The 15,576-nt window shown below is 39.3% G+C and overlaps 1 protein-coding gene across 1 annotated transcript; it reads right to left on the bottom strand.

The window, feature by feature from the left end:
• Window positions 1-764: 764 nt before the first annotated feature.
• shtn2 (shootin 2) lies at window positions 765-13,876 on the bottom strand. Its single transcript, XM_067579985.1, has 17 exons — window positions 13,625-13,876; window positions 12,128-12,177; window positions 11,630-11,690; window positions 11,251-11,345; window positions 10,581-10,773; window positions 9,984-10,081; window positions 9,815-9,896; window positions 9,263-9,357; window positions 5,929-6,075; window positions 5,680-5,833; window positions 5,060-5,189; window positions 4,744-4,802; window positions 4,118-4,215; window positions 3,961-3,981; window positions 3,796-3,849; window positions 3,548-3,698; window positions 765-2,139 (listed from the first exon to the last, which is right to left on the bottom strand). Exons 1-17 carry the CDS (start codon window positions 13,656-13,658, stop codon window positions 1,982-1,984), a joined length of 1,680 nt encoding a protein of 559 aa, XP_067436086.1. The 5' UTR covers window positions 13,659-13,876; the 3' UTR covers window positions 765-1,981.
• Window positions 13,877-15,576: the final 1,700 nt, after the last annotated feature.

Below are 15,576 nucleotides of genomic sequence, written 5' to 3'. Positions count from 1 at the left end.
GCTGTCATGGAATAACCTGTCGAAGGTTGCTGAACATGCTGGATGCTCTCGTGGTTTGTGACTGGTAGTCCATGGTGGCAGAGCTGCAGATGCATTGTGACAAAGTAGAGTCTATTTGTGTCCCGGTTTGGGCGCACAAGCGTGTTGTCACGTTTGAAATCACTTCTCCTGGAACTGAAGGTAGTCTGTCCACTTTTTTAAAAAAATTTTTGGTAATCCTTGTGATAGCAAGTAAAAACTTGTTGAGTTAGTAAGATTTTAATTAATACAATCAAACCATTGTTTTAAAGTATAATTTAAGAAGTATAGTCATTGTGTGCCCATTAATTTGCTCTCCCTAAAATGAAATCCACATCTGCCTTCATTTGCAAACATATGCTTCTCTGGGACTTCTGCTTGGTTTTATACGTTTCAGTCGTTGTACTTTTAGTGCAGTCCTAGACAGACGCTTATAGTAAGGAAAATTCCTCAATGCATTAAACAACCCGGAGGTGGACTGTTTATGTGGCCATGATGAAGGATGGTTGAATTCTTTAGGAGACACGAGGCCATCGTTTTTAACAGAAAAGGAGCTATATTACTATCTTGCTCCAGCTATATTTAAAGATACACAGTTTGGGGGTGATTATGACCAGTGTCAGTACTGGAGCCAAAGTTCATTCATTCATTCATTATTGTCTTCCCATAACTAATGAATTCACTGCAATGTGCACGGTCTAATGTTCTAAGGTTAAGGAAAAGAGAGGGGAAAGCACATAAATGTACTACTTTTTATTTGGATCCAGTCCTTGAGTGCGTTGATAACACATCCTTTCTGTTTGTATCAGTGTCCTTGAATACAGCAGTTTCAGAACTTCCTCTTTCTCTCTCTCATCCACACACACACACACACACTCACTGGCTTTCATGTGCATGGACTCAATAACACAGAGGGGGCAGCACACATTACTTTATTCCAAAAAGCTAACACCTCTGTGGAGGAAAACAATAAAAAATGTATGCTAGAGAGTGGAAAGGCAGGCCCTCTAGGAAAAAGAGCTAAATAAAGTAAATATATAATGTGCAACAGTGTGAAGACACTAAAATGGTGTTAGAGTCAAAGGTGAGTAATTCTGTCCTTCTTTCAAACGCTTTTAACAAAGGCAGATAGGCAGGTGGATAGATGGCGTGGTGTGAGGGTGTGTGTATTCATTCATGCATGCATGCACACATATATACAGTATCTGGGTGGCAGGTGAGAAAACAAAAGGCGACCTGCCGCATTTAAAGATACTTTCAGGGGGAAAACGCACAGATCACCTGGGGCTCTTATCTAACAACACCTCTGCGCTCTGGGTGTGAGAGCTTTAATGTGCCTAAATAAATGGCAGCCTCCGTCCTTCTGCTGGATCGAGCTTTAAGAGACAGACACCTCAGGAGAGAAATGGGCAAGGGTATCCATATAGTGGGGTTTTTTTCCAATGGCCATTTTCCATCAGTTTTTTTTGTAGCTGAATTGCAAAATCCTGTAACTTGCACTTGAACCAGTTAAACCCAGGCACCTTAAGAGAATGATATTGGACATTAAACACGGCTGAGGGGGTTTCATTTCCTTTGACACGCAACAAGTACTGGATATGTGAAGCAGATCTGGGTTAAATGGTATCTGAAAATGTTGAAAAAAATGTGGAATTTGATGTTTGTTTGTAATATAACCCACCCGTCTGCTACTCTCCAGAGGATAAAACAAATAAAAGGAACTATTTTCTTACAGTATTCAATCTGGCGGTTATTACAACTCTTTGAGTCTTTGAGCTACTGTTTCAATAGAGAATAAGATCAACCAGTAGCTTCCAAGAAACCACAGAAGCAGTTCATTCATGCATTAATTCAATACACATTCAAATACATAATGCATCCCTTTGAAGTAAAAGCAAAACAAACTCATCCCTATCAATGACAATTTGACTACAACAGCGTTTGTTTCTCTCTATGTCCGCTCTCAGTGTTCTTGGCCGACGATCAGCGCTGACGCTCGGATGCGGGAGTCTCTCTTCTCCCTGTTCTGTTTCAGTCTCCGAAGAACAGGGGCATTGCCGCGCTCGCCTGCCCAGGGAACATCTGACACCACCGGGGCAGACGGCTGACCTGGCTGGGGGTCTGTAACCAAGAGATCATCACAACATGGATCACAAAACGGAGGAATGCAGGTTGTAATGTAACAGCTGACCACAATAGAATTATTATGAGTACTGCAGAGACACTGATGCTCTTTGTGTTAAGATCAGAGATGGTCGAGCCTGTAAGAGATCTGATACTTCTCACTCTTTTATTATTATCTTGACCTTGTTATAGCATTGATGCTTTTTAAAAGTGCTTCACTGTCAGAAAAAAACATTCAAAAGTAAAAAAAGAGTTATGAAAGGGCAGACAGGAAGTTAACGCCTTGTAGGCCTTTCACATTTGTATCAGTTTCATTTCCTTTTAATAGTAGCCTAAAGTTACCAGAGGAACACCCCAGAATCCACATTGTCCATTTACTGTAGTCCATCACAAAGATGAGACCAGGGCCGTGATAGCATCACTGTTTTTTATACATTAATGTGTCCTGTAACTTCCAGTCATTTAGGCCCTTAGTTAGAATATGATATGATTTATTTGCAGGTTACAAACACAAAAACAAAATCTAAGAGATAAATCCAAGGGATTCTAACGTGGTCCCGAGATGTTAAGACAAAGAAACTTAAAGACGCACAAGACATTCAGCATTAAACTAAAAATAATCCTTAAATCTCAAAAACACATCACCACAATTTAAATAAAAAATATTATCGCCCACATCAGAATACCTCAGTACAACAAGGACCATTTGATAGCTAAAGTGAAGGTTTCATAATAAATCTGTGACCTTGTTCTATTACCTGACTTCTATAAGCCACGTTCATTATCAACAACTGAATGTGCAGCAGAACGCCGCACCAGTAACAACAAAGGAACTTCTGGCTACATTATTTACTCAAGCGACTTTACATGAACGCACACTGACCCTGTTATTATATAACATACCCACTGACAATATTGTACATATGATGCAGCTTCTGTTGTTCAGCTCTGAGCTGTACTGGCAGCAATCCTTCTGAATATTATTTTTGCATCACCTAAACTAAAGCTATCTGTGAAGTACTGTAGGTTTAAAAGCAAGTTCAAATATCCTTTTTTTATTTATTGTTTTAGAGGATTCTGCAGATGTTACGTGTTACTGTCTGGCCTGTTTTTCTGACATCAGGGACCATGTTAGAAACAAGTGTTCTTACTTTTGATTCATTGTCTTCTATATCCATCAAATCAAATCATATTAAATTAAATCGAGACATTTGATTTGCTAATTGTTGAGGAATAGCGATTGAGTGCTTGTGAGTTGTGTTCTAGTGCACATCTGGCCCTGCACACACCTCTAATACAGGCTACAAACAAGAAACAAGTATATTAAGAAGCAACAGTGGTAATAAATCAGTTTTATGAAAAATATAAAGATACCAGGAGACATTTCATGCAGAGGACAGCCTACCCTGTGTTTGTGTTGAGGACCGCGGTTCCTGGGTGTCTCCCATGGCTTTCCTCCTCCTCTGTAGCACTGCCAGGAGCTCCGCCTCCCCAACATTTCGGCCGATTCCCTTCCTGGAGGGCACTCTACGGTGGGTCTGACGTTTCATGTTATTCTGGTGTGTTAGATGGTTAAAAGATATTTCAAAATTCAGTTGCTTGTGTTGTCATTTATCACTTCAGGTTTTGACTTTGTGAGTTTAAGTAGATTACCAGCATTCCTTTCAACTCCACAACAGCTGATTTTCTGTTTTCATTCTTCTGGTCCTACAAGGAAATGTAGGAATCAAAAGACAGGAAATGTTACTTTGTAACTGTGTTTTAAATTATAATAAAAAATAAAAGAAAAAGGAACAAACAGCTATGAGGATTACTGACCTTCCACGAGCCGTCGTCATCCTGTGAATTCACCAGAGGAAGTCAGATGTTGGTTAGCAGAGTTCATCTTTTACTTTGGATTTCTACTTATTCAAGTTCTTCTTGACAAGATCATCAACATCTATTAACTTAATATTTTTAAATACAGTTTGTCTACCTGTATTCTGCTGGTGGGCCTCAAGACGATGCCTTTCTTTATCCTCTCCATCATCTCATCTATCGCTTTCGTCTTCAGGTTCGGCGCAGGTGCTGAGTCTTAAAGATTAGAACAGATAAAAAAAATATCTTTATTGTATGTGGGGCTTTTTTCTGTTTCTGTTCAGCCATGGCGACTATTGTTGGTTATAGTGACTCCACAGTTTTTCTTTTGCTTGTGCTTAAGTCTGAACCAACCACTGCTGCTTAATGAATGACGTCATTCTCTGTACAAACAAGACCATTTCCCAGACACTACAGATGCTAGAGTTTAAAACAACAATATAAAAGGATTCATTAACCAGGACCTAAAAGATGATGGGAACTTTTCTTCTTTCTTCCCTCAATGGAAATACACAGCATTTTTCACTGTAGCATACAGTATTTTGTATAATTTGAGAAAATGTACAGTATGTGCTGCATCTAATGTCTAATCTTAAATAGAAAGCTGAACAAATAATTTTCTCTTTTCACAGAAACAAAGAAAATATGCAACTCTAGAGAAGTCTCTATTCATTGTAAGCATGGACATTATTTTTTGTTGTAATATTACTGAAATCCAGTGAAAGTGAACAGAGTGCGACTCACTGTTTTGATCTGTTTTTTCAGCTCGATCTTTCCTCCTGCTCCTCAGCAAATCAAGTGTACTAGTCAGACAGAGAGGGAGAAAGACAGAGGTCATAGGGGTTAAATCCTCATATTTCATTATTATATTGATATTTCATTTTACAACATTAAATAGTGTCGCTTATCAGCAAAGATTATAACTTGTCCTTCATTCTTCTCTGACTCCTGAACGATGTATGAACTCATAACTTAAACTTTGTTTAACATCAAATGCAACTATGAATAACTGTAGCTGTGTTTCAGTGATAGAGGAAGTTCTGGCTTTAGTGAAACGTACTTGTGGTAAGTGGTCGGGGCTGGAGGAGGAGGCGGGGGCGGGGGAGGTGGAGGTGGAGCATGGATGGGCTTCTCCTCCTGTGGTTCGGCCGTTGTCTCTGCCCTTTTATGTACATCTTGTAACTGTTTCACTACAAAGGAAGAAGTACATGACATATTCAGCTATTTAGCTATGAGACGAATTTGAGTACCGCTTTTGACTTCGGCTTTTAGAAATTAGTGTTTGTTACGTCAATCTGTGTCAAACTGAAACTTGTCAATCAGAATATGATCCTAAACACACAAATCTTTAAGCCTAAATAACTTAAGTGAGCTGCAAGTTTAAATCTCACCTATAAGACATCACATTAGACAATATTCAGACCGTTAGCTTGTATTTTTGGGTTTTTTTCTCACTGGTTTCCATACAGGTTTTATGAGCTAACATCTAGATGTCAGTCAAGGAACTTTCATGTTAATGCACTTACATTGGCTTCAATATTTCAGCACAGTTTTGACACTTTTCTGCAGTTGCCATTTTACCAGACGCTGTCACCTCATCCTTAAATCTGCTCCATCTAGAGAGGTTTAAACAAGCGCTAAGACATATTTCTGAGAAACACTTTCCCCACTAGCAGCTACCTTCATCCTGGACCTTTGTGAAAGCGCTGTTGGCTTCAGACAGTTGAGTTTCTAAGGCCTTCCTCTCCTCCTCGCTCTTCTTCAGCTGAACTCTCAGGTTCTGCAGCTCACTGAGGAAACTGCTGTCATCCACAGAGCTCTGACTCTGTTTCATCTGAGCGCAGACGTGAAAGAAACGGAGCCATGATGAGGAATATTAACAGACCAGAATGGATATGCTCTAATAATTATGATCACATCCACACACACCTGGTCCTGGTAGTAGCGTTGTATATCACACAGCGCTGTGTTGATGTTTGATATCTGTTCCAGGGCTTTTTGCAGCTGCAGACCTGTATCTGAGCTCTGCATCTGCATCGTGCTAGGTCCGTCAGTCACCGTCTGCTGCACAAACATCTGACAAAACAAACCACATCTAGCTTCACCTTTTGACATCTTGAACACATCTTTATGATTATCTGTTTCTAGTAAAATAGAAAAGAAATACATCAACAACAATAAACCACTATTAGAGGAAAAACAAAGTGAGATCTAAATGGCTGGTTGTTAATTTTCTCCCCCCAGGAGGTTGTCACAATGCAGAGAAAATGTTTTCAAACCAGTGTTTGACTGAACAATGACTTAGAAGCCTTGTTAGTGTTACTCATTGGACTTCATTGAAGACTAGAAACAATGCAGACAGAAGGTTTTAGCTGTGAGAGTGATCATAATTTTCCTCCACATTATGTTAAGTGGCTTTTTTTTCTATGGTGTGACAAATCAATACGGCAAAATTGTGCTGTAGAGCTCATAAATTGCCAGAGTGCTTAAAACTACTGTTTCACAAGCCAGGGCTCAGGACGCAAGATGAATCTGAGGGTTCACGGGATGATTAATAGGACAAGAGAAACTCGAAAACATCTTCTACACACATTTTTTTCCCCATCTTTTTTCTCCAATTCCCTTTTTCTAGTGAAATACTAGATTGTTTTAGCTCTTCAAGGGTCAAAAACTATCTAGACGAGACCAATTGTAGAAGGAAAAAACACTTTGGTTCGCACTATTAAACCTGATGAAAGGTCACATGTAGACATTGCTTTGTTTCAAGGGGACACAAGCCAGAAAGGTTGGGAACCAGTGCGTTAAACATTTACGTGAACAGTTCTTTCTTTTAAAACTCTTTTATATATGTGGTTATATCCAGGATCATGACCAGGATTTTAAAAATAAGTAGAATCTGCATTTCCTGCAGAAAACGTGCATTATTGCTGCTGCAATCTGCTGCTGCGACAGCAATTACATTTTTCTGTAGCGCCACCTATGGGTGAAATGGCATCAGATTGTCCAGACTTATTCAGTGTCCCCTTCTGTGCAGCATTACCTAATTTGGTTGCAACTGAATCGTGAATTAAAGAGTTATGACTCTGAAAGCATGTTAGGCTGCATCTACAAAACTTGGTAGCCAATTACAGAAGAACTGCAGAAGATATCTATAAACAAATGGATGCTGTTTGTTTGGGGTCATCTAAATGTGGTATGTACCAACTTTTGTGAAGATTGCATAATATATGTAGAATAGGAAGCAAAAAGGTGTAAAGACGCAAACAGGTGTGGCATATACCAATCAATTCGTTTTCATCCGAGGACAGTACAAATATTCTTATGGTTCATGATTTATTAGCCAAAATGTAAAACTCTTAATATCTGACCACATGGTGGATGGTAACATGTTTCATTATGTTATACGTTGGGCACATGTTTACCAAGTATGACATCTTTAGGGTGTCTAGTATTTGAGATAGCCTATTGACGATTTGAGATGCTTATTTTTCAAAATCCCATAGACCGCCGTTCAAAAAAATTCACAACCCAGTAATTATAAAAGATGTCAACAAGAAAAGTAATAGCAGTCATCACAAAAATATGCTCAACCTGTTAGAATTGGAAGCACTTTTCTAGCTGTAGGTATGTGAGAGGACAACACAGAATAAATATAATAAAGATTTGGATAACTGTGTGCAGCAATCACACTGATGAGTTTTTTGATTGGCAAAGAAGTAACTCGACGTGATTGTCCAAATATTGTCTCCAAATGTTGCCAAGAATACAAATCTTGGGGCAATTCTTAAAAAATGGATTTCATTTCACACATCATCCTTAAAATCCTGTAATGTGTCATCTACGTGTTATTGTAGTTGTTAAAATCCTCAGAAACAATACAGAGGACACGACTCTGTATTCGATCTATCTCTCCGATAGATCGTACGGACATTTGTGAGAACAGGTCAGTCATCAGAGAAAAGGAAGTGTGAGAAAGGTGCTTTCATTTCTGTGTTTCTACTGTACAGACAGACCGCCGCTTTGCTGAGCTCTGTATCAGCACATGTAGCACGAGGCTGCATGCTGCAAATTACACCGCTCTAATCTCTGGTCTTTACTCTTCCCGTCAGCGGAGAGCAATTTTCACACAGCAATTAGCACAATGATTTCATACATACAAACACACGGAGCCAACCAAACACCCACACACACACACACACACATAACCACACAACCACACAAAAGGAACAAAGACACAAATACACACACAAAAAAAAAAAACCTCTAAATTGTTTCCTGTTTGAGGCCCTGCATCATTATACCACCATGCATCACAGAGAAGAAGTGTGAATGGTTGGTGTTTTCAAAACACATGAAAACAGACAAATAGTAGTGCATACAAGAGGCATTCAGCACAGGGGGGTCTTTTACCATGAATTGAGAGTAAAGGGGCTGAATTGTATGAACAGTTGGGGGTCCTTTTCACAGGTAAGGACCCCTGCGAGGCGGCCCATTGTGCGCCTGTCCGGTAAATGGAGGACGCTGCGCACAAAGGCGACAATTGCTATATGCTCGGCAAAACATAAAGGTGTCAGGCAAAGACAGGTTGTGCTTAAAGACCACTATTCTCCTTCGGCAGCAGTGATGACCACTAATTACGGGGAAGGGAGGGGCTAAATGGGAAGAGAAGGGAACAGAGAGACGTTTTTTGAAAGAAAAGGCCTTCATTATAGGAGCAGCTGGGGCAGCGTAAAACTGTGGTGTGTGTTTGTGCGTGTGTGTGTGTGTGTTTGGGTATGTGGATTTTAAGTGAATCGGTGTTTGTGTACAAGTGTGTGTTGTTATGTCTCTGCTTTTGTCTTGAGTATGTGTGTGTGTGTGTGTGTGTGTGTGTGTGTGTGTGGGTGTGTGTGAACGCCTCGTTTCACACAGAGACCCCAGGTTTGACCGATGTGTCATCAGTGTGAAAAAAGAGAATGGAGACCCCTTCTCCTGTCCCGCCACATCAGCTGCTCTCTGACAACGGAAGTGTGTGTGTGTGTGTGTGTGTGTGTGTGTGTGTGTCCCTTCCAACCCCCTGGTCGGGCCATCCGTCTGTTCGCTGTAGCTGCCCGAAGGTCAGCGCTAACACTCCTGCTCCCTTCCCGTGGCACGACCTGTCACCTTCAGTGTGTATAGGTGTGAATGTATGACAAAATGCTTCATGCCGTGCTGAAAACACACACACGTACACACACACACACACACACACACACACACACATATACGCATGCCACGCTCGCACCTGGTGGGCGAAGACTTCAGCTTGTTGCCGGAGGCCCTGCTCCAGCTCCAGCTTCTGAGACATTTCTGTGAACTCCTCTGTGACAAGATGGGAGACTGCGGACACACAAACATACACACGAAAAATACGTGATGTTAACTTTCATAATGTTTGAAAATTACATGTTATTGTCACAATGTAGTGCTGAAATGATTAATTGCAGTTTTGATCATTTAGCACATTAAAAATGTCAAATATTATCTGGTTCGAGCCTCTCGGTTAAAAGGATGAGATGTTTTCTCTTACTGTTATACCCAACTGTAAATTAAAGGGTCAGTTCACCCAAATTACCAAAAAAATATGCACCTACACTGTATTGAAAACAATCAGCAGATAAAACCAAAACTATGTTTGCACACCTCGAGGCCACATAAGATCAAATATGGTGGTTTCTTTTGGAATTTCTAGGTTTTGGACTGTTAGTCAGACATTTTTGTGACATTTTCAACGTTAAACAGTGAATCAATAATGAAAATAATCATCAGCTGCAGCTCTAAAGTAATGAGAACTTACCTCGTTTGATTTTATTCATGGTCTTGCTCTGTTTGTTCATTCTCCTCAGTATGGCTTCTTTCTCTTCAACCTCCAGAGCGAGCTGAGGGTAAGAAAACGGCAGTAAGGCTCACTGGGTATATCTTCAGTCACACACTCTCACAAACACGCTGGTGTTTCATGGCAGTACCTGCTCTCTGAGTTGGGCCTGATCTCTGCTCATAACCTCCACCTGTTGCTCCAGCTGCAGCTTTTCAGCCAGCAGACTGTCCACTGACGCCTGCAGCTCTGACAGAGAGAGAGAAAGAGGTTTATGATGAGCTGTATTAACAAAGAGCCCTGAATTTAAAGAAATAATAATAATAATAATAAAACAGCTCCTAAATCTGAGAGACAATCTGAACACTATAATCTAACACTACTGAGCGCTGAGGTCAGAGAAAGGGTTCGGAGTAACACCAAAGTGTGTCAACATGAATCTTTTGGATAATAAATACATTATTAATTATGTGCAGTTAATCAACTTCTTCTAATTAGTTAGCCTGGTAATGTTCAATCTATCATGTTAAATATATGATTATTTTGGGACACATCATGTAGAACAGCCTCCTGTTTTTAAGGTTATTATTGCTACATACAGTATATTCCTAATGATTATCAGTTGTGTTTTACAATTAGTTCTTAATTTGCTTTACCAGCAGACAAAAAAGGGTTTCAGTGTTTTTAGTGTCTCTTCCATTATAGTTTGAATTTTGACTGAGGTGAATCGTGTGCAGCGTTGTCTAACCTGCGATCTTGGCTTGGCTCTGCAGCAGCAGCGTCTCCTCATTACTGCTCTCGCCAGAATCAACAACGTCACCGTTAACCGCGGGGTCGGTCTCGGGGTCAAAGGTCACATCAGACAGGTTTTCAGGCATCTCAGGGATGAGCGGCATCAGCATCTGGCTTCTTCTCTTCAGGACTTTGTTCTCTTTGGTCACCTAGGCAACAGGAGGAAGTGATGGTGTGACTGGAGGTCGATGCTGCTGGTGTGATTTTAGTTTCTTTTTTAATATTTAAATGACAAATAAGGTTGTTTGATGTCATATGTGAAGCTGCTTCTTACAGCAGTTCTTTAACATTTCAGGATTAGGAAAGATAGAAAAGAAAAGAAAGGAACAAAAAGGAAAGGAAAAAACAGGAAAGGACAAAAAAGGAGAGGAAATAAAGGGAAATTAAAGGAAAGGAAGGAAATGAAATAAGGGGAAAGGACAAGAAAGGAAAGGAAAGGAAACAAAAGGAAAAATAGGACAGGAAAGACCATGAAAGCAAAGGAAAGGGCATGATAGGGCAAAGAAAAAGAAAATAGTTGAAAAGAAAGAAACCATAAAGGAATGGAAAAGGTAAAGAAAGGAAATTACAGAAAAAGAAAAGAACAGAAAAAAGGACAGGAAAGGTGTAACGGTTAATGGGCATACTTGGACAGCCAGCGCCTCAGCACTCTCTCTGCAGGAACGCTCAATCTGGAACTGGATCTCTAATACGTTCATCTCTTTCAGGAGCTGATTAGAGACTGATAATGAAAGGAAGAGAGTTGTCAATCATGATCATCTCTTAAAAACAGAGAATAGATGAGAGGAAAGGTTTGACTAATATGAAAAATGTACAAAATTAACCTGAAATTTAAACTCAGTAAGATTATTTTGTGTGTTTTATCCTTACTTCCTTTGTAGGAAGACATATTACTAGATGTGATTGTGTCTATTTGTCTTGCGGTGTGCTGGCATCCAGTGTATATTATGGTCCTGAATAGGAACAAGGAAGTAAAGAAAATGAATAAATGAACTGAATTCTCACCTTCCTCCAGTTCAGACAGCCTTTGATTGGCTTCATCTCTCTGCATTTCCAGGATCTCATACTAACAATTACAGTAAACAATAAAAAAATAAGCATAAAAGGGGAAAAAAACATCAATCACCCAACAAGTAAGTTTGATTCACATTTTATTCTTTTGTCACCAACAGCTGAGGCAACAAAACCTCCATTTATCCTTGTAATCAAGTAGCTTTTGTTGCACTTTTTTTCTAATTCAGCAATTCATTTTCACATTTTTCATTTAAAACAGCGGAAAATTAATGAGCACTGTGCAGAGATTAGAAGAGAAATATTTTTTATTATTGTTTATGCATTTAAGTTTTACCAAAGGAAGGCAGATTGTATGATTTCATGTGAATTCACCATAACATGGGAGAAGTCATTTGACTTTCAGCAGGGTAATTTAGTGTTTCCTCCCATACTGATTGTCTCTTAGAAAGTGACATTAATTAACCAGTAATTTGCCACTAACAGTGATACCTGAATGTCTCCCTCATCTTCAGAGGATAAACCACTCTCTTCGCCACACTCTGTGGGGAAAAAGTAAAGTCATTTTATCTTCGTACAACAGACGGATTGTGAAATGGGCGATGCCAACAGAAAACAGAGAACACGTTCAGTGGGACACGAGCTAACTGAAGATACGCACATCCTGTCAGCGTGACTGCAAGAGGAACTTCACGAGGCCGTCTGAAGGAGGTCGCCAGGAGAAATACAAGAAGTGAAATCACGGAACAATCCCCCATAAACATGTTTCACTCTCTCTAAATTCTGACTAACACCAGTTTAAAGCTACTACTTCACTTTTTTTTTACAAGAAATCAAAAGCTTTATAGCACTTCAAGAAACAGTTTGACATCTTAGAAAATGTGCTAATTCACTTTCTTTGACAAAAGCTGAATGAAAAAATAGTCCAGCACGTAAACCAGAACATGGTTTCACAATTTGATTTTTGTACTGATTAAAGAAGAGATACAAGATATGAGATTTACCAATAACATGTTAATTAGTGAGCTTCAGAGGTGCTGGTATGCAGATTTTGATACCTTCTGACAGAGTTAGGCTAGCTGTTTACCCCTGTTTCCAGTCTTTGTGCTAAGCTATATTTAGCAGACAGCTATGAGAGTAGTATTGATCTTCTTATCCAATCTCAGCAAAAAAGCAAATTAGCATATTTCACAAAATGTCAAACTGCTGCGTTAAGTATGTAACTAAAGACAGCATGCAATTAGACTAGCTTAGCATGAAGCATGAACAAGGGGACAAACAAAATCTGCCTATCCACATGTCTAAAGCTCAAATATTGACACATTACATCTTGTTTTTGTTTAATACATTCACAAACTGCCAAAAAAAAAAAAAAAAAAAAAGGTATGGGGGTAATGAGACAGACTATTTCTTAGAAGTCACTCTGCCTAGCCAAGAAACTGTCCCACTCATAAACCCCGGTCTTTACGCTAAGCTAAGCTAAGCTAAGCTAACCACAGCTGCAGACAGATATGGTATCTAATGTCTCATCTGACTCACAGCAAGGAAGCGAATTAGTATATCTCTCAAAATGTCAAAGTATATCTAAAGGCTGTTTTGGATATCTTAAAGTGATTTTAATGTCACCAATTAAAAGTGTGTGTTTCTTTTTTTTTTTTAAATTTAAAAAACGAATATCCACTGTTAAAACTACAAAAGCTGCTCCTACAAAATGAGCAACTGCACAAAATGGAAGCATTTTATAGTTAATTAAAAGGTACATTTTGAATTGTTTAATGCACTGAATCCCCAACATCTAAGAAACACTCAGTTATAAAATATCTAAACTAAAATACATTGATTATTTCACTCTGCTCTGAAAGGAAGTTCACAGTGATTTAATGTAATTTATTTGGATACTGAGAAATCATATTGAAACTGCAATACTCATCATGCAACTAAAAGAAAAAAATCTCCAAAGCAGTTCATATCCACAATATCAAGTCTTACCTGCAGCCGCACTGTCCTCATCTTCAACCCACATCTTGCTGTCTGCAAGGTTGTCGGCTGTCTGAAAACTAAATTAAACTGCACACAAACAAAAAGCTGCTTTCTGTCTGAGCAGCATTCGGTTTATTATGTAGAAAAGAAACCAGAACTCTCTGCTTAAACCCTCCCCCACTGTCACGATTTTAAAAAAGAGGAACTTTTTCCTCACATTAATCATCACAGTCCAATGTGTATTTATATCCTGATGACAAGTTTATTGTGTTTTAGACCGGTATTGTTCTTGATAAAGGATAAATGAGGATAAATGTAGCTTTTAATGTCACATATGAGTTAGAGGAGGAGATGTTTGAACTTTTCCCCTTTTTTCATACAGTGAGAAGTGGGAAATGCAGCCTCTGTCCATGCATATGGTCTTAAAGGACGACACTGTCTCTCTACTGCAAGATCAATGTCACTCAAGCAGCCGGGGCAAAAGCAAAGCTGCTTTTATTGCTCTATTAACATCTGTGCTCGGAGTTCATGACCTCTGGAACATCAGACCTGCCATGGGAACCAAATTCTGTGTAATAATTCAGGAGATGACGAAGACGGGTGGCAGCGATGATGTTGATGACATACACATTCCTCCGCTGCAAATAATTTAAAGTCTTCAAATTTCCCATACTTCACTCCTGTTTTATTTACTCTCCTGCCCTCCAGGCAGCCCGTCCTCACAAGAAAAATGACAGTATAGGTCTTAAATTCAGCCGGCAAAAACGACCTATAATTACGCCATCTAGCAGCCGTAGTAATTATGACGGAAATATAAGGTGACAATTTGCCTTATTAGAAGGAGGCATGTTGGGTGGATGGCTAAATAGATAGATAGTAGGGGTTTGCCCAAATACAAATATGTTATTCGGCAAAGCACAAATAGTGTTTTTTTATGAATATTTGTTTCATATAAATATTTTTAAAATTATTTGTTTTCAGGAAGAAAATAAAAAATGTCAATTACCAGCACGTATGTCGGTTACATTGCTATCTCAGTCTCTCTCCTCTGCTCCGCTGGTATGTCTAGCAGCAGGTCTCAACGAGGGGAGTCACATCCACCTGCTACATGACACACATTTCCTAATTTGGACGTCACTCCTGGAGTTGTAGGTGTTCCTCAGAGATAAAGCTGAGCTATTGACACACACGAAGTGCTCCCGAGGGACTCTCCATAAGCTGTTGTTCCCCTTCTCCTTTCCACAAAGTTACATTGTCAAAAATAGGCAATGAATGAAAAGTGCAAAGCAAGAATCACCTTTGAAGTTCCTCCCCACATGTTACATGTTTTGCTGTCTCTGTGTTATGAGTGTATAAATAGGTCGTCTATGATCTGGGAGACTCCAGTTCGAGACCCGGTGTGTGGACCTCCTTCATAAGGTAGTTTATTCATGAACACTTATTGTAACACTTTAATTTTCTAAAATTAAAAGCGTAATAAAAACAAAAACAGGATTTTTAAGCCTCTTTCCACTTTTATTCGAATACAAATACAAACACAAATAATTTTGCTGCCTCAACAAATACAGATACAAATACAAATACTGAGCTCTCTGCACTTCCCTAATAGATAGTTTGCTTCGTGCCTTAAACCGCAAGTCGGGACATTTAAAAAAACAAAACTGTAACAATGATTGTCGTGGTGTTTACTGTTGCCATGACGATGCAGGTTGCGTAACTTTAAGGAAGTAGAAACAAGTGATCAAATCAAACCACAATCTTTCCCTAAACTTAACTAGACCTTAACCACAGCGTTGTCACATCATAAAACATTGTTATTTTTTTTAACAGTGATTTGTAACGGTTTTTGAAAGCAGCATATTACGCTCCTATGGGTCGTTCTGGAGTACAGTTACAATCTACCTATGTGGTCATTTAATTATGAGGATGTTTTGCCTCCGGAAGTTGATTTCTAGGAGTGC

The sequence above is a fragment of the Thunnus thynnus genome, chromosome 22, assembly GCF_963924715.1.
Source record: "Thunnus thynnus chromosome 22, fThuThy2.1, whole genome shotgun sequence".
Lineage (NCBI taxonomy): Eukaryota > Metazoa > Chordata > Actinopteri > Scombriformes > Scombridae > Thunnus > Thunnus thynnus.
The sequence above is the reverse complement of the archived record's forward strand: the minus strand, read 5'-3'. Positions and strand labels throughout refer to the sequence as shown.